At 38.9% G+C, this 27286-nt stretch overlaps 1 protein-coding gene across 5 annotated transcripts in view; it reads left to right on the top strand.

Moving 5' to 3' along the window:
* The window catches only part of CEP170 (centrosomal protein 170), a 186524-nt gene extending 163170 nt beyond the window's left edge, over positions 1-23354 (top strand). For all 5 annotated transcript variants that reach the window (XM_077813468.1, XM_077813464.1, XM_077813467.1 and 2 more), the window contains 4 exons: positions 3678-3766; positions 14621-14714; positions 18753-18804; positions 21027-23354. In XM_077813468.1, the coding sequence (XP_077669594.1) occupies positions 3678-3766; positions 14621-14714; positions 18753-18804; positions 21027-21313 (522 nt within the window). In that variant the 3' untranslated portion in view covers positions 21314-23354. The remainder of the gene's footprint in view (positions 1-3677; positions 3767-14620; positions 14715-18752; positions 18805-21026) is intronic.
* Positions 23355-27286: the final 3932 nt, after the last annotated feature.

Genomic DNA, 27286 nt, shown 5'->3' with positions numbered 1-27286 from the left:
CCCTGATAGTTCCTATCTGGCTTTTCTTTTCTAACTGAATTGCCTTTGTTTAGACATATGTGGTTTGGCATCATCTTCCTTGAAGGGGCTTCAGTGAGGAAACATTGTACTCCTATATTCCTCTTTCTCAAGAATCTTCATAACATTATATTCTGTCACTGGATCAATAGGAGAATTGGACCTTGAGATCTTTATATCTAGTTTCTTAGAGGATGCGCTCTTCTCACATAGGTCTTTCCCTGAGGATGGTGTTGAAATGATCTGGAAAAGGGGGTAAACAGTGAAGTGGCAAAATTTGCAGGTGATACAAAACTACTCAAGATAGTTAAGTCCCAGGCAGACTGCAAAGAGCTACAAAAGGATCTCTCAAAACTGGGTGACTGGGCAACAAAATGGCAGATGAAATTCATTATTGATAAATGCAAAGTAATGTACATTGGAAAACATAACCCCAGCCATACATATAAAATGATGAGGTCTAAATTAGTGGTTACCACTCAAGAAAGAGATGTTGGAGTCATTGTGGATAGTTCTCTGAAAACATCCACTCAGTGTGAAGAAGCAGTCAAAAAAGCTAACAGAATGTTGGGAATCATTAAGAAAGGGATAGATAATTAGACAGAAAATACCTCTATATAAATCCATGGCACACCCAGACCTTGAATACTGCGTGCAGATGTGGTCACCCCATCTCAAAAAAGATATATTGGAATTGGAGAAGGTTCAGAAAAGGGCAGCAAAAATTATTAGGAGTATGGAACGGCTTCCGTATGAGGAGAGATTAATAAGATTGAGACTTTTCAGCTTCGAAAAGAGACGACTAAAGGGAGATATGATTGAGGTCTATAAAATCTTGGCTGGTATGGAGAAAGTAAATAAGGAAGTGTTATTTACTCCTTCTCATAACATAAGAACTAGGGACCACCACATGAAATTAATAGGCAGTAGGTTTAAAACAGACAAAAGGAAGTATTTTTGAACACAGCGAACAGTCAGTCTGTGGAACTCTTTGCCAGAGGATGTTGTGAAGGCCAAGACTATAACAGGTTTATAAAAGAATTAGATAAGTTAATGGAAGATAGATCCATCAATGGCTATTAGCCGGGATGGTGTCCCTAGCCTCTGTTTGTCAGAACTTGGGAATGGGCGACAGGGGATGGATTGCTTGATGATTACCTGTTCTGTTCATTCCCTCTGGGGCACCTGGCATTGGTCACTGTCAGAAGACAGGATACTGGGCTAGATGGACTTTTGGTCTGATCCAGTATGGCCACTCTTCTGTTCTTATTGCCATAACCCTTTAGCCTTAAGATTAAATTTGTTGTTGTTTCATATTTAAAGTTATTAAGTAGATAGTTCCCTTATAGTTATCTGATTTCATTTGCTTTTCTCCACACCTGGAGCTTGTAATTTCAGCATATATATCATTGTGGTATCTTTTGGATCATGTGCAATTACTTTTAGCTCCTGTTAGGTTGAATGCTTTACATTTTGAAATATGGTTAAGTGATTTGCTTTGTCTTTAAAATAGATTTAAGACTTTTCTTTTTTCCAGGCACTTGTAGTTATATGTCCAATTATATATTTTCTCATTGTGTTTTCCTGTAAAACTCCTGGATACTGATGATGATTATAATGTAAATCAATAAATATAATATCTGAACTTAAATAAAAAGTATTTGATAGTGTCTCCCTAGTCTGACTAAAAAGTTAGATAATAGAAATTGTCTTGGACATGAGCATTGTCAAAGAGCAGCAAAATGACTGAAAAACTGCAGTACACACATTCTCAAAAATGTGTGCAGTTTGCCAGTTGGTGTGACCTGAGACAGGTTTAATGAATGACTGCATCATTTCCAGATATAGTGGACTACACCGTAACTCTGAAAACCTCAGGGCTATCAATGAGCTCCATAAAAGTCCACCTGGCAGCCATCATGGCTTTCCACCCCCCAATAGAGGGCTATTCTGTTTTTCCCACCTGATGACAGCGAGATTCCTCAGAGGAGGGCTGAGAAAGCTCTATCCACCAGTCCAACACCCTACTCTGGTATGGGACCCCATTGTGGTCCTTAAATGCATCTCAAGACCTCCCTTTGAACCTCTGGCTACCTGCACTGCTTCATTTGTCAGAGAAGACTGCATTCCTGATAGTCATCCCTTCGGCGCAATGGGTTGGAGAAATAGGGGCCATGATGGCATACTCCTCCCCTGCACAGTTTAAGGATGAGATCATGCCATGGCCCCACCTGATATTCTTACCTAAAGTTTCTTCCTAGTTCCATATCAATCAGCCCATTCATCTGCCTGTTTTCCACCCCAAATTGCATCTAAATCACCAGGAGGCACTGCTACACTCCCTTGGCATCGGGAGAGCCCTGGTCTTCTATCTAGATAAGACAAAGCCCTTCAGAAAGACCCACAGGTTACTCGTCTCATTAGCAGATAGAGACTGCCAACCCTTTTGACCTAACCAGAGTGCATTTCCAAGTGCATATCAGAGTGCATTAACTCTTTTTATGAGTTTCACAATATTCATCCACCTTCAGATAAAGATACTCATTCTGCAAAGTCCATTGTCACTTCTACAGCCTTCCTCAAGAACGTGGTGATTACTGAAATCTGTAAAGCTGCTACTTGGGCATCTGTACATATGTACATTGAACACTATGCTATAATTCCCAACTCTGCCTCTGATACTCTGTTCAGCTCTGCTGTACTTTCCTCCGTACTGGACTTGACTCGGAAGCCCCCTTCGTGTTAGAGGATACTGCTCTGTAGTCACTTAGAATAGAGCATCTGTAGGGATGCTACTCGAAGAAGAAGAAGAAATGGTTACTTGCCCTGTGCAGTAACTGTGATGTGTGTTCTTCTTTGAGATGTGTGTTCCTACTGGTACTACACTACTTGCCCCTCTCTTTTGGAGCTCTCTGCCATGGAGCTTCACAGTAGAGAAGGAATGAGGATGGTTCGCCCACGCAGTGCTATATAACAATGGCACGGGGCATAAGACTGACTGACATGCATGCATGGGCCTAATGGACACTGCTATGAGAAATCTTCAACCAAAGACACAAGGGGGCATTAGTGCACTTGGAGTGGAGCACTGTAGGGACACATGTCTGAAAGAACCACAGTAACTGCATGGGGTGAGTAACCATTTCTTCAGATACCAGGGTGATAGGAACAGTATAAAGCCTCGATAATGTGTACCTTGGATTCTAAACGAAATAATGACGATTGAGTTGCAAAAGTGAATTATTTCACTCAGAGGCCTGGGTTTAATTTCTGCCATAGATTACAAGTGAAAATTAGTTTGTTCTCAAGTTCATTTCCATTTGCACACATCACTAAATCATCACAAGTTCAATATGTTTGGCAGTTGCTGTTCTAAAGAGGACAATAATAACAACAGTGGTGTTTCAGGAAGGAGTGAAGTACCCTAGAAGAGCTGTGTGTAAAAACCTGCACAATGCTTGATTACAGTAGGCCCTGGACAACCCAGATGTATTAATTCCTCATGTGAATGAACAGTAAATCCATAGGCAAATTCTTGCCAAAGTGAAGTGGGAAGAGGAATACAAAATCTTTATTTCAAAATGTTCAAAATGGTTTGTATCACAGTATTTACTTCTCAGTGCATTGCTAATTTTTCCATTTTTAAATAATTATTCCAGGTCATGGGAGACAGCTTGCTATTATCCTCAGTCTTCCAGTTTTCTCGGAAGATAAGGCAGTCGATAGACAAAACAGCTGGCAAAATCAGGTAGGACATATTTTTTTCTTTTCTTCACTCAGAAGTTTCTTTCTTAGATTCACGTTCCAGATAGTAGCAGTGAAATGCAGAATGCATGGTAGATCAAGTATATTGGCACACTTATCTGCTTAAAAGGATACTATTACTTCAACTTCTCAGTGATCAAGGAAGATTTTGACTTGTGAAGTGAATTAATTCCCTGTTGCGAAAGGAATGACTGCGTATAGAAATTATTCATATGATTTGAACAAGGATGGAGAAAACTGTGGCAAACCCTAAAGGGAAGTAGCAAGATCTCTCATAACTTCAACGAAGGAACTGTTCTTCTGTTCTTACTTACAATATTCCCAACTGCTGGGCAAAACATGTCTAATCTCCACCCAAACACATTTAAATTCCAATTCATTGTGAAGCTTTCCTGTAATATCTTTTGTGCAAGAAGTCCAGCCTCAGATATTTTTTCTTTTTACTGACAGAAAACTTTATTAACAGTCAGTTAAGGTTGCTTAGCAGTGCATTCCTTGTTCCTTTCCGGAATTTAGAAGTTAAACTTCTGAAAATCATGAAATTCAAATTTAAGGCAGTGCCACCCATGCAACTTTAACTTTGCCCCCATGGAGATGGCAATAGGCACTGGAAATATAACAGTACCCTTACCCATGTATACCAAAATCTGCCATTTTCTATCTGCGCAGCACAATTGGTACCAGCAGGTTACCAGACCTCATGTTGCCATCTCTGAAGCGTTGTAGCTGTAGCTACAAGGATCAAAGATTCCTATTTTATGGTTTGTGGATTATGCAGGAGGTTGGACTGGAATATCACAATGATCCCTTTTTTCCCATAAAATTTTAGAATCTATTCAAGAGTTTTCAAGATCTCTCTGAAGTTTCCATCAACACTGTTCTTCAACCTCCTACATGAGCTCCATCTCTTAGGGAGGGTTATGTTAGCGTGATTTCCTTGAGAAGATTCCTTAGGGTCATAATCAAAGGATGAAATCGTAAAGTTTTTCTTGTACTTACTACAGCTGTTTTAAAGTAGGTTAAAAACTGTCGGAAAGTCTCTAACAGTGGACTTTTCATATTGTTAGTCTTTCAGATGTGTGTGTTCAGCAGTATCATGGCCACAAGCAGCATGCTAAGAAAGGCTTATTGAATTGATTGTCTGCAATCATAGTCTGGTGTTCTCCTCCTCCAGTTTCATCCTAGACCATCTCCAGTCCAACTTCTGCCCTCTACGCTCCACTGAAATGGCTTAGATCCAGTACTTCATCTTCATGCTCCTCAACCTGTCAGCCATCTTTGACACAGTTGACTGTACTTTTCTTAATATTTTGTTCTCTCTTGGCTTCCAGGACTCAGTCCTCTTCTGGGTCCTCTCCAACATATCTAATAGTTTCTTCAGTGTGTTGTTAGGAGGATCCTCCTGAATCCCCCCTTTCCAACTTTTGGGGTTGGGCCTTGGTCTCCTTCTCTTCTCTCTGCATAATCTTATGCACAGACATGGCTTCAGCTATCATGTTTAGGCCAAGGACTCAAGTCTGCCTCTCTACTTTGATAAGTCTCCTTCTGTCCAAACTAATATCTTGACCTGTCTCTCTGACATCTCCTCATGGATGTCCAGCCATCAGCTTAAGCTCCACCTGGCCAAACATAACTGCTAATATTTTTCCCCCGAGCCCCCTGTGACAGGTTTGGTCACAGAGACCCCCTTGGAACTGTCACCTGAGGTGCTGAAGTTACCTCTGAGCCCTGTTTCCCTGCCAGCTTGGGACTCCAGAACCCTGCCTTGTTGACCCAGACATGCTATCCTGCTGCAACACAGACCCAGGTCTGGTCCAAAGCTGCAGACTTTAACCAAAAACTGCTCAGCAGGTCACCTATCTCCAGCACCCAGACATCCAGTTCCCAATGGGATCCAAACCCCAAATAAATCTGTTTTACTCTGTATAAAGCTTATACAGGGTAAACTCATAAATTGTCTGCCCGCTATAACACTGATAGAGAGAGATGCACAGCTATTTGCTCCCCCAGGTATTAATCACTTACTATGGGTTAATTAATAAACAAAAGTGATTTTATTAAGTATAAAAAGTAGGATTTCAGTGGTTTCAAGTAATAACAGACAGAACAAAGTAAGTCACCAAGCAAAATAAAGCAAAAACATGCAAGTCTAAGCCTAATACATTAAGAAACTGATTACCCTCAGAGATGTTCCAGTAAGCTTCTTTCACAGACTAGACTCCTTCCTAGTCTGGGCCCAATCCTTTCCCCTGGTACAGTCCTTGTTAGTTCCAGCAGACCTCTTAGGTGGAAAGCAGGGATGTTCTCATGACTGCAGCCCCCTTTGTTCTGTTCCACCCCCTTTTATAGCTTTGGCACAAGGCAGGAATCTTTTGACTCTCTGGGTCCCCACCCCTCCTTCGAAATGGAAAAGTACCAGATTTAAGATGGATTCTAGTATCATGTGATCTGGTCACATGTCCTGTGAGACCTCATTCTTCATTACTCATGGGCTGGCCCTCACCTACACAGGAAGGCTTGCAGGTAAATAAACCAATTGTCCTAGTCAATGGGAGCCATCAAGATTCTAAACAACCATTAATGGCCCACACTTTGCATAATTACAGTAGGACCTCAGAGTTGTACTACATATTTCTAGCTTCAGATACAAGAATGATACATGCATATAAATAGGATGAACCCACTCAATAGATTATAAGATTTGTAATGATACCTTACAGGAGACCTTTTACATAAATCATATTCCAGTTACATTATATTCACATTCCAAGCATATTTTCATAAAGCATATGGAGTTCAACGTCACACCCTCTCCTCCTCCTCTTTTCTCAATCATTATGGACAACACCACCATTCTCCCTGTCACTCAGGTCCATAATCTGGGTGTCATCTTTGACTCTTCCCTGTCTTGAATCTCACATCAGTAGCTCAGACATAGGTGAGAGGGTTTTCATAGGAGTGAGTGGGTGGGTGTGGCCTGCGTTGTGCAGGAGGTCAGACTAGATGATCATAATGGTCTCTTCTGACTTTAATATCTATGAATCTATGAATCTATGAATCCATCACGTGTTTAAATCTTGCTGACTCTTTCTGTACAATATCTCTAAAACACAGACTTTCCATTCACACAACTAAAACTCTTGTCCAGACTCCTCCTCACCTTGTGTCTCAACTACTACAACCTCCTTTCTGGCTTTGACAAATGCAATGTTGCCCCCCTTAAATGCTGCTGCAGAGATCATTTTCCTAGCCCATTACTTTGACCACATCACCCCTCTCTTTGCAGCTCTCCACTGGTTTATCCTTCTCTGTCACATAAAACATCAGTCACTTGTCTTCACTTTTAAGGCCCTTCTTGGTCTACTGCCACCCAACCTCTCATTTCTCCATCACTATCAAAATGTCCATTCCCGCTTCTAATCGGCCAATAACGCCAGCCTCCATCACCCACTTGTCACATGTTCAACAAGCACCTTCTTGTTTTCTCCCATGCCATCCCTCACACTTTGGAGGTACTCCCCATAAACATCCACAAAACCACCTCAATGTCCTCCTCCAAATTCCTGCTTAAATCTCTCCTTTGCCTTCATACCTACAAAAAACTTGACCGTGGATAAGCTGCTGGTGTGCTAAGACTGCTGCCTATCATGCTGAGCAATATTATTGTTTCCTTATACTTCCCCATGTCTCTGTCTGTGTATACCTGTTGTCTCTTGTCTTATACTTAGATTGTAAACTGTTTGGGTCTGTTCTGGTCTTTTTGTTCTGTGTTTGCACAGTGCCTAGCACAATGTGGGCCTCATCCATGACTGGGGCTCTTAGGTGCTATCACAATACAAATAATAATTTTTATTTACACTCTTTTTGGTGGTAGTTACAAATGCCTTTCATTTGATACTTTTTTCTGGGTAAAAGGTGTGTCTCACCCTATATGCTTTCATTCTCTTAAGTGTTTTCTACACAATAAGGTACTTGTATGTTGATAGCTTTCTTTATAAAATATTGCAGCAGTTAACAGAAAGTACAAATGTCAAAAATGAGAAATAATCTTCACTCTTGCAAGATGCATTTCACCCTTTTGGCTGCTGCATGGATGTACAACACTATAGTAATCCACTTTGGCTGGCATGGGGGAGTGGAAACACTAAATGTAGATTTCAGAGTTCCATAACTTAATGTCCAATTTCAATTTTACTAGCATTTAAAACTAGCAGCATTTAAAAAGTACAGTAAAAAATAATTGGAGTGAATTTTGTGTAAAATTTTCTGACTGGTCATATAGAAATTTAAAAATACATGGAAGAAGCAATACAGAATTTGACTGGTATGCCTCGGATAATGTAACTTTAGATGTATGACTGAAATTAATTGCCAAAACACAGATTTCATCCAGCACAGCATTATGCAGCTAGCAACAGCAGTGAAGGTGTTAATATAGTTGAGGATGATATTGTGGTAGTGATAGTGAATAGGCTTGCTTAAAGACAAAGACGGAGAAACATAACATTCTTTTTGAAAGTGTAAAAGCACTGTTGAATTCAATTACACCAATATATATATTTTGTTACCCTTGTATTCCCTAGCAGAAGTGGTGTGACTCAGTGGAGAATCAAGTAAAATCTTTTTAAAGACCTATCCACCGAACCTGACTGCTGCGTTAAAAATAACAGAATACGGTGATAGCTATAAAGAACGTTTAGCAGGGTACTACTCTCATGAACAGCTAGTTTTGTTCCTGGACTGGCTTTCATCCATTTCTCTGGTTTCCCCCACATTCACCACAATGAATGATCATATTGGTGGGTTGTGGGATTATAACATCAGAGATAAACCAATCATTCTCTTCTTCCTCCTTTTTTCCTCTTCCACTCTCAAGATGATTTGCATACTACAATTTATTAAAATGTTGTTAAAGTTCTTAAATCTTTGTGTAAAATTTTTCATGATATGCAGATTTACAGAAAAGTGCAATTTATTTGACTCTCCACTAATCCACTTCAGATTATCTGAATTGAACATTACTATGGAGAATTAGCAAGAATGAGATTTTTTATAATGAAGAGTGCAAATGGTCAGAACTCATGAACTGCATAAGATTAATCTGCCTCTCAGAGAAAGATGTAATTTAGTTTAATAACAGACTGTAAAAGGCTAACATCTGGACACATGCAAAATGTAATATATTGGAACTTGTTCATGTGTTGAAATAGTTTTTTAGAAGGAATTCAAAATATTGAAATTATAAACAAAATATTCTTATAATTCAGAATTATATTTCAGCGTAGTCTCCCCAGGAAATCACAGTTATGTTTATGCAGAATTTTTTATTTTTTCATATAATTAAAAGTAATCTGTTTCATTAGAGTAGGAATCTTGTTGACTGGCTGAATTGTTCTTGAATGTTTCCCAGTATTCACCTGTCAAAGGAGTGCCTCAGAATTAATAAATTATTCAAATATTTTTTCACTTTTTATTCCTTTGTAATCCTTCATCTCAGAGGGCAACCTGATACCTTTTGATATGAAAAAATGTTGCCAACCCAGTTGCAATTCATCATAAACTTTATTTAGAGTTCAGCATAATGTCTTTTTGTATATTCAGCAGTTCCTTTAACGCCTTCTGAAGGAAGCAGGTTATTAAGTAGAGTCGTATTTGAGTTTTATAGGTGTGAAAATTTAGAAAGTAAGTTAGGTATTCTATAATCAGTATGCAGCATGAACCAAACTTGTGTATACTCTACATGTTCTGTACATTTACAACAGGATGATGCATTTGCATAATACTGTAAAATACAGTGTAAAAGTTTTCAGTAGTATTTCCTACAGTACCTCTCCAGTGAGGCAATCAAAGATTTTTCATTTTACTAGTAGAAAACTTGAGTAAGTGTATGCCAGTTGTGCACACCTGCTAAATTGAGTAGATTAAATCTTGATTTATATAAAATGATTCATGCTAATATCAGCAGAGAATTTGGCCCATAGTAACATAGTGAGAATCAGCATAGACTGACAACTATCAATCTTGCACTATAACAGAGTCCTTCAACTTGAAAATCAAGAGGAATTTTTCAAAGGCACCAGTTAGAGGTGGGCACCTAGCTGACCTTAGTGTCTGAAAAATCTTCCCCCAAATTTTGTTGTCCACCAGTGTGAGATTCTGTTACAAGACAAACGCAGTGCAGGGCAACTGGAGTTGTGCTAACGAATTGTGTCCTTATAAACTTACATCTCTCTAAAACAGGTAAAATCTGTCATATCCGAGAAACACATTTTGGAGTGAGAGCACTATTCTTTGCTGTATCATTTATTTGCAATACCATTTGCAGTTTAACCCAAAAGACCAGCTGAGTTAGGTTCTGAATTTAAGTACATATATTTCAGCAGTTCCACACAAGAGTGTTTGCTAGAGATTAAAAATAAACTGAGATGCATCTGTGTTTAGGAAATAAATGAATTTGAGGGGAAAAAGAAATCATTTTGTTTTGCTGGCTTCTCCCCTATTTGTCTATAGACAATGATGGATAAGAATCTCAATGGTTGCACTATAAACTACCCCAAAATTCCACAGTTCTCTTGCCCAGCATAGTATCACCACCTTTTTGGAAGTTACTTATAGTGGTGGCTCCTCAGAGAAGGGAAAGTCTATACAATTTATCTTTCTTGCTATTTAAAAACACTTCTTACCTATGTTATCAGAAGAGGTTAAAGCAGGAGCATGAGGCAGCTAGGAAGGGAAGAGGAAAGTTATAATGTTTGTTTTGGGGGTCAGGAGGCATATGGAGTGAAAGGGTACTTCTGCACTTCGAGCTGGGGGTATAATTCCCAGCTCAAGAAGACGCACCCATGCTAGCTTTGATCAAGCTAGTGCACTAAAAGTAGAGGTTAGCTGCTGTGACACAAGCAGCACCGCACCAAGTATATACCCATTTAAGACCATAAGTACATACTTGAAGCAGCCAGCCCCTCATGTGGCTACACTCTATTTTTAGCATGCTAACTCCATGAGGGCTAGCACAGCTATGTCTCCTTGAGCTGGGGATCACGTCCGCAGACGTATGCTAAGTGTGATCTTGGGAGGACAAAGCCAGCATGCAGATCTGTGTTGGTGCTAACTTGTAGGCTTTTCAAGTCTCCTATATTTGGAGCAGAGTGTTTAGTGTGACGGAAATAAAATGGAGAGCTGCACTGTCAGGTAAGTGTATTGGAGAGAAGGTAAGGCAAGTGGGACTTAATACCACAAGGAAAGGGATAGGAGGGAAGGCAGCAGTCTTGCAGGCACATGAGGAAAACTTCCAAAAGTATTTGGATTAAAAAGTTGCAAAAACTATCAAAAACATTAAAATTGTTACAGAAGTGTTTTCTATACCATTTTCACTTTTTAAAAATTCACAATTTTTTAAAAATAAAATTGGTTCCATTTTGATCCCTACACAATGGAACAATTTTAAAATGTATTGGAAGTTTTTTCCTGACCAGCTTTAGGTAATTGAGATCCATCAGTTACCAGTACTGGGACATGAAGTTAAACACTGGTGGCCACAGGTATGTGGCCTTGATTAAATTCTAGCTGGTTCAGTGTGGTTGTGATTGGACTTGAGAGGCAACAGAAAGGAAATTTGCCCCTTTAAAGCCTAGAAACCTGCTGCTAGAGCCTATGTGTAGATAGGTAGAAGTATCCATACTTCAGTCTGTATCTAGACATAACAGGAGGTGAGAGGAGATATGCAGAAATCAGGGGAAAGGCAGCACAGAAAAGGAAAATACTGATAGATTATTGAGCAGAAAAGAAAGAAAATACAAGAGGCTAAAAAAAATAAGCATGGGGAAAGGGAGAAATTAAAAGATAAGGAGAGCTAATGATAGAGAAAAATAGAAAAGATGGAGAAACAAACAGCATTAACTCTGGAGTGATTCAGACTGAAGCCAGCAGAAGAATCTGATCACCTGACCTAGAGGTAGGAAAAAATTGAAATAATAAAATTGATAATAAGAGGGTAAATGAGGAAAAAGGGGAAAAGATAAGTGTCATATCTGAGTGAGTGTCCTAATACCTTCCGCAATTTCTTGGAAAAGCATTGAGTGCCTCCTGGTGAATTTTGGAAAATAGAATATTTAGAAACAATTCTGCTTATATATCTTAGATTTTCTGAACTTTTCTTCTACTAAGGATATTTACATTCAACAGGAATATGTTCTTCTGTTCTAGCTGCATATTCCCTACATGAAGTACTAATCCCCTGTTTGTTTGTCGCATCACAATCGTTTCCACAGAAACTAACAAGTGTGATGCCAAAAACAGAGTATTATGACTTCAGATAAGGAGTAAGGAACAGTAAATAATTCTTAAGCACTAAAGAAACCGTGTTCATACTGATATCCAGAATGATAGACAAGCCAGTAGAAGATGCAGAAAGTATAGCCGGAGCTGATTCTCTATACAGTGTTTCCCAAACGTCTCCAGGAGTTATTTGCGCCAGTACTACAGGACCTAACTAGCTTTACTCTTTCTGTAGCTCATCAATCTGCAGGTAAGTCCTAATGGTTCAAAATTAGTCTGACTTTCAGGTCTGCAGGCTTGAAGTTTGATAACTTTGAAGGTGAGTTTTACATCTTCACTCCCTGCCAGAAAACCTTGAATATCTTCCTGCCACCTCTCTGAGTATATCTGTAACCAAATGGTTTTGTCCCAGTAGAACTACTGAGTCCTAAAGAGGTGGGCTCCTTCACAAGGGTGTCATCTTTCTCCATACCCTTGATAATTTTCTGGTTTATTCTGTCTTCTTGGAAAAGAGGTTTTATTAATGCCTATCCTTGCTCTGGCTTTGTCTATTAAGGCACTAATTCTCTTCTTCCTTTGGTCCTTTGCCTTGTTCTCGCTACACTGAGTGTATGTCTACTCTACAATGGGGAGGTGTGATTGCAGCATGTCTAGGCATACCCAAGTAGCTTTGGTCAAAGCTAGTTTGGGTAACAATACCAGTGAAGCCACGACTGTGTGAGTCGCTGCATGGGCTAGCTCTGCTCGCCCAGGATCCTGGTAACATACCTGAGTAGAATCATAGGCCTGGAAGGGACCTCGAGCGGTCATCTAGTCCAGTCCTCTGCACTCATGGCAGGGCTAAATATTAGCCAGAGCCCCTGCTGCCACCATTTCACAGCTATTGTTATGCAAGCTAGCTTTGATCTAGCACAATCAAAGCTAGCTCAGATATATCTACACATGGTACAATCCACACTTCCTGATTGCAGTGTAGACATACCCTGAGCCAGCACTTCTTAGTGAATTGAAACATTTGACAAGAAAAACTCATGATGTTTATGGTTTGATATTGAGACAACAGTGACTGTGAAGATCAATAGCAAAGTCAGGAGGAGCAATTAGGACAAATTTGAGCTGCCTGCAAAATTTAAAGTATAATAAAGGGGCACAGGTTTTGAAAAAATAGACTCTTCTACCATGATGGTAATTTTTAGGCTGAGGTCTCTGAAAGAGCTTAAGGGAGCTGGTGCCAAACACCAACTGCAATTCATTGGAATTTGGACACATAACCCTCTTAGGTGCTTTGAAAAATCCCAGCCTTTAAGAGAGGTAAAATGCTACACATCACACCAATTTCACGTATAAAAAATAATGATTTCCGGAGAGAGCCCTCACTAACTTGGTGATTGTTTAAAGTGTGTGGCCTTTTGATGGTGCTTTAAATTAATTAATTTCCCTGCCTGGACACTTATGGATGGCACTGTCTCCTGAATGGGAAAAACATAGATAAATTCCTTCTTGTTCTGAAATACCAGTAACAAATGCAATGATTGCAGTTGCATTTTCGTGTGTTTAATAACTAATTGTATTATTCAGGGGAAGGCAAATTTGAGGATATACTCTCACATGGAGTGATAGTTAGTGGCTTTTATTCACTACTTGAAAATAAAGTTGCAGTAACCCAAACATTAAATACCCATACATCCCCTTTTCTTTGTGATGTGACACTTTGACAACCTGAAATGACATTTATGTGATGTAGCAAGAGAATATAAAAACTGTTCAATACTGCAGGGAAATAATAAAACAAGAAATTGTCTTTGAAGCACCTACTATAAGGGTGCTCTAAAATAAACAATAAAAGGAAATTTGTTTTTACTGTACTAAAACTCTCATGTTACTAAGTTATATACATACAGCTGAGGTTTCTAAGATTCTCGGTCACTAGAAAAAAGATTTTCTGTCCACCCTCAGAAACCATGTGCTGTAATATGTTTGATTAATGAAAAAACTATCAGCATTACTAAATGAGTTTATAAAGTCTGCACAACACAACTGTCTTCATATTTTTCTTTATTTTGCTACCATACTGTATTTTCCATTAATTCATTTAAAAGAATGAAAATGAGGAGTCATGTCTGATCTATTAACATTATTTTTTCACTTCTATTTGCAAGTCTTGTAAAATACAAGATCAATAAAAGATTTTTTTTGCCTGTTATAAAAACATCAGATTGAAAAAACACAGTTCTGTGTGGTAGGAAAAGTAGGAGTGATATTTAGATACATGTTTTCAAAACAGTGCAAGTATTTAGATGTGACTGCAATTTTTATTGTCAATAGTAGTTATACAACGAGTTAGCTACAAATTGCATTGAAAATATAACCCTTAATGCTCGTACTGTGGCAATTGTCTTCATTTCAAATTCCAGTTTGTCAGGGTTTTCAAAGCCCTTTTTATTTTATTTTTTTTTTATTTATTTTTTTTTTACATCCTAGGTCTGTAGATCTTTGAAACACAGTGTATTTGATAATGTATCTCTTTTGAAAATAAAATTTTTGCATTTCTTGTTTATAGAATATTGTTTAAGGACAAAGACCGGAATTGGGAAGAAATTGAAAACAAGTTACGAACTGAAAGCGAAGTTCCTATTGTAAAAACTTCAAGCATGGTATGAAGAAGTATCTTCTTGGGATGGAATGAGACCCATTTTTACCTGGTTTCTGATCCATAAATGATTGGGCATGTTTTAAAGGGGAAGAAGCAAGGCAATAATCTCGAGAAAAAGTTTGAGGATTTAGGAGACTTTCTGCCTCAGCAGCTCTTAAATTAGTTAAAATTTTCATACTTCAGGGATATTGAACAAAATTACAAGAAAAACATTCTGTTCTCTAGAATTCAGGATCTTAAGAATGTTCATTTAAAATACTACAAAGCGTAGCTCAACCATTGTGTTTATATGTATTTTGTTAGGCATATTACATTAGGACCATAAACCAAAGGCTAGCGTATTCAGAACATGTCACTCTGAGTGAGAAATGGCCTGAAATAACCTGAGAGATTTTTTTCTGAAGAATAGGGCTTAATAAATCAAGGTGTCAAAACAAACACCGACTCCTTAAAATACATTTAATTTGAGCAAAGAATAATTTAGTAACCCTCAGCATTTAAAATCTGGATTATGTTTATGGAGGAATTCTCACTGGAATTATTTCACATGCTTGAGGAAGACAGATTTAATTACTGACCCTTACTATTTAGAAAAATAGTTGTGCTTTGATGTAAGTGAATGAAAATACTTAGGAAATATCATCAGAAGAGCCCTCTTCAAAATTAAGCACATTTGTTTTCTGCTTTTCAATTGACATTATGAAATGTGTAAGTAAGAATTTGTTATTCCTTCTTATTTAAGGCCAGATTGTGGCCCATCTTGAGCGCAAGGGCAAGGGAGTGGAGCATGTGAGTTACCCCCTTACTCCATTGCACTTTACCACTGCTTCCTGCAAGAAGAGGGAAACACGCTCTGCAGAGCTACTACATCACCTCCTCATGCCCAAAGGACTGGGAAGTGTAGTCACACCAGTGCATTTCGAGTGTCCACACCCATCAAGTCTACTCCCTTCCTGGAGCAGTGGGGAGATCAGGAAGGAGACTGAATTTACTAGTCACATTCTCACAGCACAACAATGCACTGTTCCTTGCAATGGGCTAAATCACAAGCTGATTAACCCTTAGTTTTCAATCTTATTAACTCAATAGATATTAGAACACTGATGTCATGTTCAAATGTGGAATCTACTGAAAGATATTGCCTCAATCCATCAAACCCAAGATAATTGGCTCAAGTCTTTCTTGGCCACCTTGATTAATCCAATTCATGGATTCTTGAAAACAGAAGTCTTTCAAAAGGATTCTGGAAGTCAGTTGCTATTTTGCAAAATTCTTAGCTTTAAAAGAAGAATGTTTCTTCATTGCTCTTTCCAAAGCATTATGAATATTAGAACTTTGCTGCTTCACGGTACATCTACAGTACGAAATTATTTTGAAATTATTCTGTTCGAATTTTTGGAAGGGACTGTGTACATTCGGTCTTGTGTGTCCCCACTAAAGCGCGTGAATTTGGTGAAGTGTGTCCACAGTACCAAGGCTAACCTTCCTCTTCTCTTTGTGTTCATTTAACACTTTACGGGACTCCGCAATTGTTTGCCTCCACACATTCAGCTGGTCCCTGTCAGTACGGGAGGACTGCATGAGCTCAGCAAACATGTCATCCCGAGTTCAGTTTTTCCGCCTTCTAATCTGGACCAGCCTCTGGGACAGAGTAGATAGGGGCCGCGTTGAAACATTTGCACCTGTGGGAGGGAAAAAAAGGGAGGGTAGTATTTTAAAAGATACATTTTAGAGAACAAAGGGGACACTTTCTCAGTGAAACAGGTAATTCATAGTACACAGCACATGTTCTTTCTGTACAAGGTCGCATTTTGCCTCTTTTACTGAAGTGCCTGCTACTCTGGTGTGAGTAAGCCATCACACGAGGCCGGGCAACAGAATTCAGCTTGCAGGCAGCCATGGTAAGCCCTAGTGGCACGCAGGGTTCTGCTTCTTCCGCATTCATTTCAATGCTTTGAAACTGCCAGGCCCCCTTTCCCATAGCAAACAATGCCTGGTGGGTTTGCCATATAAAAGGAGGGCCTGCAGGCTCTCTGGGATTATCGCTTCACACAATACCCCCACCCCACACACACACACACCCCGTGTGGCTCCAATGAGGCTCTGAGCAGGGATGAGTCCTTTAAACTAAACGCGAACAGGCCAGCACGACTGGGTTTCCTCCCACCCCCCACCGTTTGGCTCCCATCAGGCTCTCACTCACCAGAAGTGCCTTCTCCAGGGTCATGGTCCGGGAGCCCGCATTGGGAGTGGGCGGAGGCTATTGGGTCCAGCGTTAAGAATAGTTCCTGGCTGGGGGGAAAACGGATACCACACTTGCCACCTGTGCACTTTCATCTTCCAATAACTCATCCTCCTTGCTCCGTGCAACTTCCCCCTTGCAGGTGTCCACGGACAGTGGTGGGGTAGTGGTGGTGTCACCCCCCATAATTGCATGCAGCTCACAGTAGAAGCGACATGCATGGGGCTGTGACCCAGAGCACCCATTCGCCTCCCTGGCTTTTTGGTACGTTTGCCTGAGCTCCTTGATTTTTGTACGACACTGCTCTGTGTCCCTGGAGTAGCCTCTTTCCGTTATGGCCCTGCAGACTTGAGCGTACGTATTTGTGTTTCTTTTTTTGGAACGTAGTTCTGCCATAACAGATTCGTCTCCCCAACATGTGAAGAGATCCAGTACCTCCCGTTCAGACCATGCGGGAGCTCATCTGCGAATCCAGGACTGCGTGGTCTCTTGTGATGGTGGACTCTGCATGGTCGCCTGTGATGGTGGACTATACTGATGGTGACCAAACAGGAAATGAAATTCAAAAGTTCCCGGGGCTTTTACTGCCTACCTGGCTACTGCATCAGAGTTGAGAGTGTTGTCCAGAGCGGTCACAAGGGAGCATTCTGGGATAGCTCCCGGAGGCCAATAATGTCGAATTGTGTCCACAGTACCTGTAACCCGGAACTGCGATCTCGATTTTAGCGCAACTCCACTTGCCGAGGTGGAGTACAGAAATCAGATTAAAGAGCCCTTTAAATCGAAAAAACTGGTTTGGTCATGTGGATGGAATCAGCTTTATTTTGAATTAACTCAGCTAATTCCGAAATAGCCGCATATTGTAAACCAGGCCTCAGTTTACAGTTCTAACATGCCCAATTGGTATTCTAAAGGTAGGATTATAGATGCACCCAAACTGACCTTATTGCAGGTATTCCACAACAACACGGTACAATATTAAAATGAAATGACTTCATAGCTACAGTTTTGTGTTAACGTATCAGTAATGTAAGTACTGGTACATTAGTGACTGCAGCCCTTATGGCTGTGGGGTAACTATCTGGTCATAATCATGGTTACCTAATTTTCTTTTGTGGTGCCTAGACTGTACAGCTCAGACTTTCCAGGCATGGCCACCATGTTAGCTGGGTGCTCAACTCTAGTAAATTATATTAGAGCCACCATCAAGCTAACCTCTGTCATTCAAAATACCTCTTGTCTTGTGGTATAAGCTATCCTGATTCCCCCTAAATCAGGTTGAAACGTGAAGCATCTTCCCCACAACCCCTAAAAATGAATTTATATTGTAACTTTCCTGCAAGGCCTTGCCGGTTAGCTGCCTCAATGTTCTGGCAAAATGGTTCTTTCCAACCCTGGTACCATGAGGGGATTCAGTCTGGCTCATGGATAATAGGTTTTGCGGGTCCATGAGCAAGAAGTGGAATGAGCCTTGATACCCATGTGCCCCATTTAAGGGACTAATGTGGGCAACTGGCCAGTCAAAGGAATTCTTTGTTTCTGATAGGACAACCAGTTGTGCATCCCACAGCAGTGCAGCCTCACCTAACTGGCCATCTGGCCAGGGACCCTGGTTATTTCTTCCCCTTCCCACCCCACCCCACCCATCATCTCCAACAAGAGCCACTGCTACCACAGGGAGATACAACCCAAATAACTTATGAGAAGATTTCTTTTAAGTTTACTATTGAACTATTAAATCTGCTTTTTCTTAGTGAAAAGTAGCACTAGAAGTTTGAATATATGTTTCTTCCCCAGGAGATTTCATCAATCTTGCAGGAGCTGAAAAGAGTTGAAAAACAGTTGCAAGGTATTTCATGTTTTATACAGTTTTGCTGCATTATGTCTAAATGTATTGCAGAAACCCCTAATAAATACTGACCTGAAGTACAGGGTTAGACATTTTCCATTAAAACCGTGTAAATCTTATTCACTTCTTACTAAATATGAATGCTGGGAGAATATATTGTGAACTGAGCTAAATTACATGACTCGGGAAGAGTGAAATTTTCTCCACTGGCCAGTTTCTTACTGTTCATAGAAGAAACAATTTTTTTTGTCATTGTTTGAACCAGTGTATTATATATTAATTCTGTTTGAAGTAGTTAGAATCTCCATGTAAGCTAAAACAAGACTTCCATAATGTGTATATAGAAGGAATAAACCAAAATGTTATTTTAATAAATTATAATAATGATAAACAGTAATCAAGCATTAATATAGTATGAATAACATCTCGGTAAAGAGGATTTACTAAATTATTTTAAAACTATGGGGGAGGAAATTATTATGCACTTTGTATAGAAGAGAGAAGGCCAGAGTTAAAATGAAAAGGAGAGAGGCTCCCAAAAGACTTGCATCAGGAAAGCTTGACAGATTCAATATTTTTATGTATGTATTTATTTGGCAAGGGGCATTCAGCCTGGTTAACTTGGATAAATCAAGACCTCTCCAAGGCACTAATATCTTCATAGAACAATTCAGGACAAGAAAGAAAAATATAGTAGGAGTGTAGCATGTAGGGAGTGTCTAAAACAGGTTATTCGATTATGTCCAAAAATTAAGGACTTCCAGATTAATGCTGTAAAAGTGATATTTAAAATTACATGGTCCTCTCTACTTCAGAGTACTGAATAATTTCTTGATAATTCATGGCGCTACCAAAATACTAAATAAATGCTAAACTGTTGCTTTTTCCTGTGTCAAGACTATTATGAGGATGTGTGGTGGGTGGAGATATATGCTCCAGTTATAAAAGTTTGCTATGCAGACATTGCTAAGAGTGAATCACATGTATATTGCACTGATAAAATAAATAAATGCAACTTTAAACTATTAATTAGCTGAGTTTGACTACATTAAAGAGAACGTACACTACAACATATATAAAATGTGTACACACGTAAATGTGTGTGAGGTGAAGAGCAGTTTCAACGGGAGAGATGGAGTGATGGTCCATGTATATGTATATTTCTTTGTGATGTTGGGTTGTGTTGTCTTGGTTTTTTGTATGTTGTATTGTAATTTGCTATTTTGTTTGTATTCTGATTTGATTTTAAACCCTCTATTAATCTATTACATTGATTACTGTGTTTGGGTTAAGTTACTTTACCTTAAAAAACTTAGAAATATGAGGTCCTGAGAAGGGTAACAAAATGTATGAGTGGGCACACATTTAATCAAAGATTAAAACACTGATTATTTAGGCGCTCAGACAATCTAATTCGACCTTATGGAAACATAGATCAATTCTGTTTGGAAAGCAGAAAAATACACAGTGAACATACCAAATAATTAATTGTACAGTGAAGCTCTATTAGGTACTTCAGTTTTCCCCACTTCCTAATGTAGTCAGTTAAAATGGGTAAAAGAAATTACTGTTTTATGCAACATTTAATCAATTTTTGGAATTTACTACTATAGGGTATTACTGAAGGAAATATAATATCTTAGTAATATTACAAATTACAGACCCTTGTATGTGAATAAGAACTGCATCTGCCATTACAGTTTAAGGGCTATTGGCCCTCATGGTACCAGATACAAGCTGATTATCAGCTAGTCTTAGATTGTTCACCCTCTCTTTTTTCTAACTAAACCATGCATTGTATAGGTTTTGTATAGTTTCTCTGAAGTATTGAGGCTTAATATATGAAAAGGCTTCTGCCAGAGGTAACATACCAAGCTACAGTCACCATCATGTTCTTGTGTTCAGGTAATTACTTTATAAGGTCCAGCAGACAAAAGGCCAGCATCTGTCAATATTCTGGCATTATAGAAATAATGAATAGAACCAAACCTATGCATCATCATTTCCATTCAGACTCTGAAAATGAAACAGAACAGTGCTGAGTTATTGATATTAATGGGTTTTCTGCAGACTCTTAACCCAGGGGAAGGGAATCAAAGATATGTATGAATTCAAATGCTGAAAAGCATGACAAGACTTTAAAAGTTGTTTTTCTCAAAGCACAAAACCCTAATCTTCATTTTTGTTTTTTCTTTCCCTCCCCCCACTCCTTGATGGTTTAGTGATTAATGCTATGATTGACCCTGATGGCACTTTGGATGCTCTGAGCAACTTGGGATTCACAAGCCCTGTCTTACCAGCTCAACCTAAACATAAGTCCAGCCCTGTTTCTCACAGTACCCGCGCTCCGATACAACCAAACTGTCAACCAGAAGCTAGGGCCCTTCGGCCTGCTGTCATCTCTGTTCCAACTGCATTTGACAATGTTGAATCCAAGCCTGACTTCAGTATACATTTCAACAGGTTCAACCCGGATGGGGAGGAGGAAGATCCCAGTGTGCGTGAATGACATTATTAATTGTTGTCATAATTACCTTCAATATGGAATGTCTAGAAATAAATTAAGAGTCATAATGTTGGTTTTATACAAAAAAAAAAAAGGTCAAATTGCAGTTGGTTTGTTAAACCAGTTTTCTTTAACTGTGATGCTTTGATTGTCATGCACGTCCTTTTCAAACCATACAGATGAGCATTGATACCAATGTAGAAAAGCAGATTGTGGCAGGTTTGCCGTTTGTGGTTGTGTGCTTTGCAAACATAATTATATCAGCAGTCTTTCCCTATATAGATTTTTCTTTTTAAGAGCCATGCTTTTAAGATGACCTGCAAGCAGACTAACATCCAATGTTACTGAAACCCCAAGTCTCCTGTGCCAAGCTGTTCTATAAACGGACCTCTTCAATTATAGTTTGTATAGAATTATTGAACAGTTATGTTTGATGCTGAATAAGAGGATTTATATAGGATATACTGCCTTTGAGTACAATAACACATTAGTGTATAAGATAAGACAGACATTGCAAAGCATTCATTCTTGCGTACTGAAATTTTCAAACAGTTCTGTGATTTATATAACCTTGTTGCTGCGTAAATTGTCTTGGAGTTTACGAAGTTCAACTATTATGTTTGCACTAAGAATTTGCTGGGAGTGGTAGGTGAACATATCAATATCAATAGGAGTCAGTCTTCTGATGTACATAGAAAATTGATAATACTGTACTTGTTTCAACAGAGCAGTGTTTTTATTCCACTTTCCGAAAGGACAATTTGGCACTTTTTGATCTTGTTCAAAATGTCTTTTTGATCTGAATGAAAGTAGAAGGATTTAATATCTCATTTCTCTCCAAATGTTTGTCGAAACTATAAAACAAGTTTACACGTACAACTGTGTGGGACATTTAAAAGCATATTGAGGCAATGGGTTCTCATACTAAGTTGCCAATTCAGATGCAACGTAAGTTTACAAAAGCGATGTGTGTTTCTTGGAATGATCATGAGGGGTAAAATTTTCTTCCGAAGACTTGGAGATAGATGTCATAACTTGGTTGATCACAAGTTTCACTCCCAAGCAAATAAATTGCTTCTGTATATTTTCCTTTAGAATTCTCATAAGTCTGTCTCTGTCTTATACATTTAAAAGGACTCTGAAAGAAGACTGCTCATGTAGATTTCTTGCTTATACCACTGAAAAGCAAGTCTATTTAAAATATCTTACATAAACTTATTTTCTATATAAGTTGTCCCAGTAACGTAACATTTGGAAATAATAAAAATAAAAGTAAATGATCTTGTATTTCCAGAACACTAATTTGGAGGAATCTTATTTCTGTTAAATGTAACTAGTAGACTGGAATTTCCCTGCGTTTGCATCAGTCTCTGTATATTAATGTTACACATACAGTTTTGCAGCTTTTATGAAATGGTCTTTAGTAGTTCAGCAATAATCCTATATAACATATGTTTAAAATACTTTCTGTACATTTTTTAATTGTACAGGATTTCAGAAGTCGCTAAAAAGTTGGACCAGTTAATAAAAATGCAAAAACATTTTTGTAGTGATGTAAGAAAACCAGTAATTTGTGGTATAATGGATTTCATATTTGTTTAAAATTTAAAAGAAAATAGAATATCCTTCTTGTACAACTCAATATTCTACTCCATTATTTTACAGAGGCTATAGGAAATGTTTGAAATGGTGCAGAAGGGCAAAAATAAATTGAAAATAGGGTCAGGTGTTGAAAAATTAGTGCACCAAAACCACCATCACAATTCTTTCTTTTGTTTAATCCTTGGGAACAGATTTTTTTCTCAGACACATGAAAAGTAGGAAATGTTTTAGGAAAAATTTAGGCTCTCCACACAAGATTTTGTTTCTGTTCCTTCAGGCATTTACACCCTTTTGTTCTGTAATAAGCGTTTTGCATTTACTATGTTATTTTGTATGGACACATTCTCCTTATTTATTTTTGTTACATTTATTATGTATGTTATTTTGTTATTTGCATTTACAACTCCATTTTTAAATAAAGTGTTTCTGGAACTTTATATAATGTGTGTGTGTATATATGTAATTCAGTGGTTTAGAACTAGGAAGGTTCAGGTATTTCTGCTTTGTTGGAACTTAGATTAAATTACTCAGTTAGGAAATGGCATTTTCCTAAATGTAAGAAAGATAGTCTTTCTTTCCTGAAAGATGTTACAATGTATGTTGTTGTGCCCGCAAGGGTGGGGGTGGGGAGGAGATACCAGCAAAAGGAGTACACTCAGGCCTCAGAATAGTAAACTACGCTTTATTGAAGGAAGGAAGGAAGGAAGGAAGGAAGGAAGAATTTATGCTTCAATCTGCGCGGGGAGCCCCTAGGATGCGTGGAGGGGCTCCAGAGGATTCTGGCCGTTTGGAACGGCTGACCAGGCAGGACGGGGGAGTCCTCTGTGGTGCTATATTCTCCACACTTATCTCGCGGTTACATGGGGTCAACAGCTGGTTACATTCTTATATGTAATAAGCATAAATCATACATATAAGAATGTAACCAGCTGTTGCGCTGCTCAAGATTGTTGTAATCCCTGACCTAACTGGAGGCTAGACATTTTGAGGTTAATTGAAATGAAAGTGAATCTTCCCAGGAAGTGGGTGCAGGCTGGGGGTCTGGTTCCCCTTCTCTCACTTGGGGACTGAAGTAGCTAATTTTTAACGAACAGTCATGTAATGTAAGTCTGCTACACTCCAGAGCATTCACACTAGTGTTTACAAATTCACTCTAGTTTAGAAGTTGTTTCTTTGGTCTCTACAGCTCTCATATCAAGATCACTGGGGCTACTGTTAATTGGAACTGGGGCATAGTTCCATGGCAGGCAGTAATAACTTTAAAAATGCATGATTAAAATAAAAAATGTACTGCTCAGAGGACAATACCTGCCATAATCCATCAGTACTTCAAGAAACCTACATTACCAGCCACCCATTAGTGCACAGCATAACTCATGTTCACCAACCACACTCTAATGGTGGCAGAGTATTGATTTATGGGGACCTCTTTCCAAGTGGTGGAATAAAAAATAATTGCACAAATCAGAATAACTTGGCTTGTGTTGTTTTCCTGGCCCTTACTGTCGTTTCTTGCAGCTGACAAATTCTTTCCTACAAAACTCTTGTCCACCAGCATCCATTTTTGTATTGGCTTTTTGTCCATGCTGGTGGCTAAGGTGGATGTTTTGTATTTGTTTCTTTAATTAGTTTCCTAATTATTAGTAGAATTGCAGATTTTACATAGATTTTTTTTCTAAGAAGTTTCACATTTAAAATGAAAAAAGGTCCTCATTAACTTTCTTATTGTGAGAACAACAGAAACAGAAAACTGAGGAGCAAACAGTCTGTGCTAAATTTTCAACCAACACCAGCTTCTGATATAACTTCCCCAAGTCAAGACCACTGAAATGCTTCAACCAGGCTGTACTGCTCTGTCAGGGTTTGAGGTTTGAAGTCAATGGGACCTGTGGTCCTAAATCACTCTGGTACTTTTGAAAATCCCACCCTTAGGCTGCTAAACGGATATTTAGGAACCTAACTTTAGGCTCCTGTTTTCAAGATTTAGGCCTGTTGATATGAAAACGTACCTGATAACCTTAATACACTGAAAGTCTAAACATGTTCATTGTTAACAATGAAGCAATTTTGGTTTGAAGGGAGATCAATTTTATGCCACTGAGAAAAAAGTGTTTTAGTAAAAATACTGTTTTAGCTTCTGATTCAGCAAACACTTATGCCACATGCTTATCTTTAGGCACAAGTGATCATATTGAAGTCAATGGGACTATTCAGGTGAGTAAAGTTACATACCTGCTTAACTTCTCTGCGGGATCAGGGCCTTCATTTTCAATATTTTGTTTTTCACCTATAGCAGTTTTGTAAAATTCAAATACCAGACCCTACCAGCCGTGGTGTTTATGAATAGCATTTATAATTTAGTTCATTATTGATTTCAGTCTAAATTCACAATAGCACAATTTTTTAAAATTAGTTGTCCAAAGTCTCAATGTGATTGAAATCAATTATTTAAATTTCTTGGGCTGGGCGGGGGAATACAGTGCCACACCCTCAGGGCAGTTTACAGGACTGAAACCTGTCTAGTGCACGTGAAAAAGAATGGATCTGTAGAGGTATCCATATGATTAAAAAAACAAGATAGAAGGATGTTTCTAACTAATGTTTTTCCTCCAAAGAGTCAAAATGTAGACTTTAAGGCTAAACTAACGGGGGGAAAAAACGACATCAATTCAACACTGTTTCCCCTTTCTGGAGTCAAAGCAGGATAAACGAGCGGCGACATACGTCATTCTTCCTATAGTCACTCTCAGACCCACACAGAACATCTACAAAGGGCAGTCAAGAGCTGTGTTCTCCTCTCTTAGGGGAGGTTCCTGGGAGGCTCCCTGGCTGTAAGGATTCAGTGGAGCCAAAAGTTCCCAGAGCTAGGGTAAAAGCACAGGGCCTCCTCCACACAAATAGATCTCTGGAGATCCATGTGATTTGAAAGCTGCTGGAGGTGGGCGAGGAACCCGAGCCCCGATGAAAGAATTTAGAGGAATGAGGTGAACTTGTGGAGTTTTTTTAGTTCCTGGGACCTTCCTTCAGGCTTTCTACTAGGGGAGGGCACCACTGCAGCAACAAAGTGAGGTTTGAATTGGACGCGATTATTTTATGAGCATTCATATCATTTGTGGTTTTGCAGTCTAAGGTAATGATTCCAAGGAAACAATAATAAAAGTTTGCCCTTCAGTGATGCCTTCCTTCTACGATTCTCAAAGCATTTTACAATCCTTAGTTCAGTTTCTCAGAACCCTTGGAAGCACTATTATGCATGCTGATGGGGGAAAGGAGCTCACAAAGGTCTTTGTGAAACAGCTTGTGAAACTAGAAAATGCTGACACCAGATTTTGCTAAAAATTAAAAACTCATTAAGTGACAGTAGCTATCCTGGTGGTAATAAAAGCCATTTGGTCCATGAATGCTGATACTTTTAAACATCTAAGGTATCCATGAATTCTTGTTAAAGATCCGGGGCTCAGTCAAATGTAAGTTTCTAGCAAATCAGATTTGCCCCTTATCCCTCAGTATGTGTGTCAAAAGTGTTTGGTAATGTTTTCTTGGCTGTTTTTAAAATTTATTATTCGGTGCTGCCCCATGTCCTATCCGTTACACTGTGTTGAATACAATAATGTCCACCCATTTTATCTGGGCTAATAAAGGTTTTAGGCACTTGAGTTATTGCAGTTCTCCATGCAAACCATCTTTTCTATAGGCTTGGGTAGATTGATTTGTTTCAACCAGTGGCTAGTGCACACATTCTGTAGCTGGCCTATTTATCGCCTCTACATTTTTTAGAGTTTTCCGTTAAAAGTCGACTAGAAATGTCTACTACAATATTAGCAAAAAGTGTTTAGGCATTTATATCTTGGACTTTTCCATCAGTAAACCAGAGGCGCCATATTATTAGTCAGTTATGCAGCAGCACAATTAGGCTGTAATATATTTTTAGCCCTGTAATTTAGGGGTTTATAATCTGAAAGTTTATGCAGAAAGTCTAAAATTAATTTCCTGAGAGCAGCTATACTGTTTCTGTTGTCTAGAAGTGATTGGGAACATCTAAATGATGATACACTGGTGTGTTGTAGCTTGTAGCTGTCTGTAGCTAGTCTGGTCCCTGCAAGAAAGGCGGGAGCTAGGTTGAGAGACACTTCTGGACTTTGTCAGTCTGCTGGATTGCTCTATGATAGTGCTTGGGGTTAGATCCTCGGTGGGTGTAAATCATTGTAGCACTGGTGACTTCAGTGGACAAGTGCCAAAATACATCACCTGGTGATCCAGCCCTGGGCCTGTTTTTGGAGTGTGACATAACATTCTGTACATTCCACAGTGTTTAGCTGTGATGTACCTGGACTAGAGGCAGAGTCACCTTAACCAGTTTACAAGTACCATGGT

This window comes from Eretmochelys imbricata, chromosome 3, assembly GCF_965152235.1.
Source record: "Eretmochelys imbricata isolate rEreImb1 chromosome 3, rEreImb1.hap1, whole genome shotgun sequence".
NCBI lineage: Eukaryota > Metazoa > Chordata > Testudines > Cheloniidae > Eretmochelys > Eretmochelys imbricata.
The sequence above is the reverse complement of the archived record's forward strand: the minus strand, read 5'-3'. Positions and strand labels throughout refer to the sequence as shown.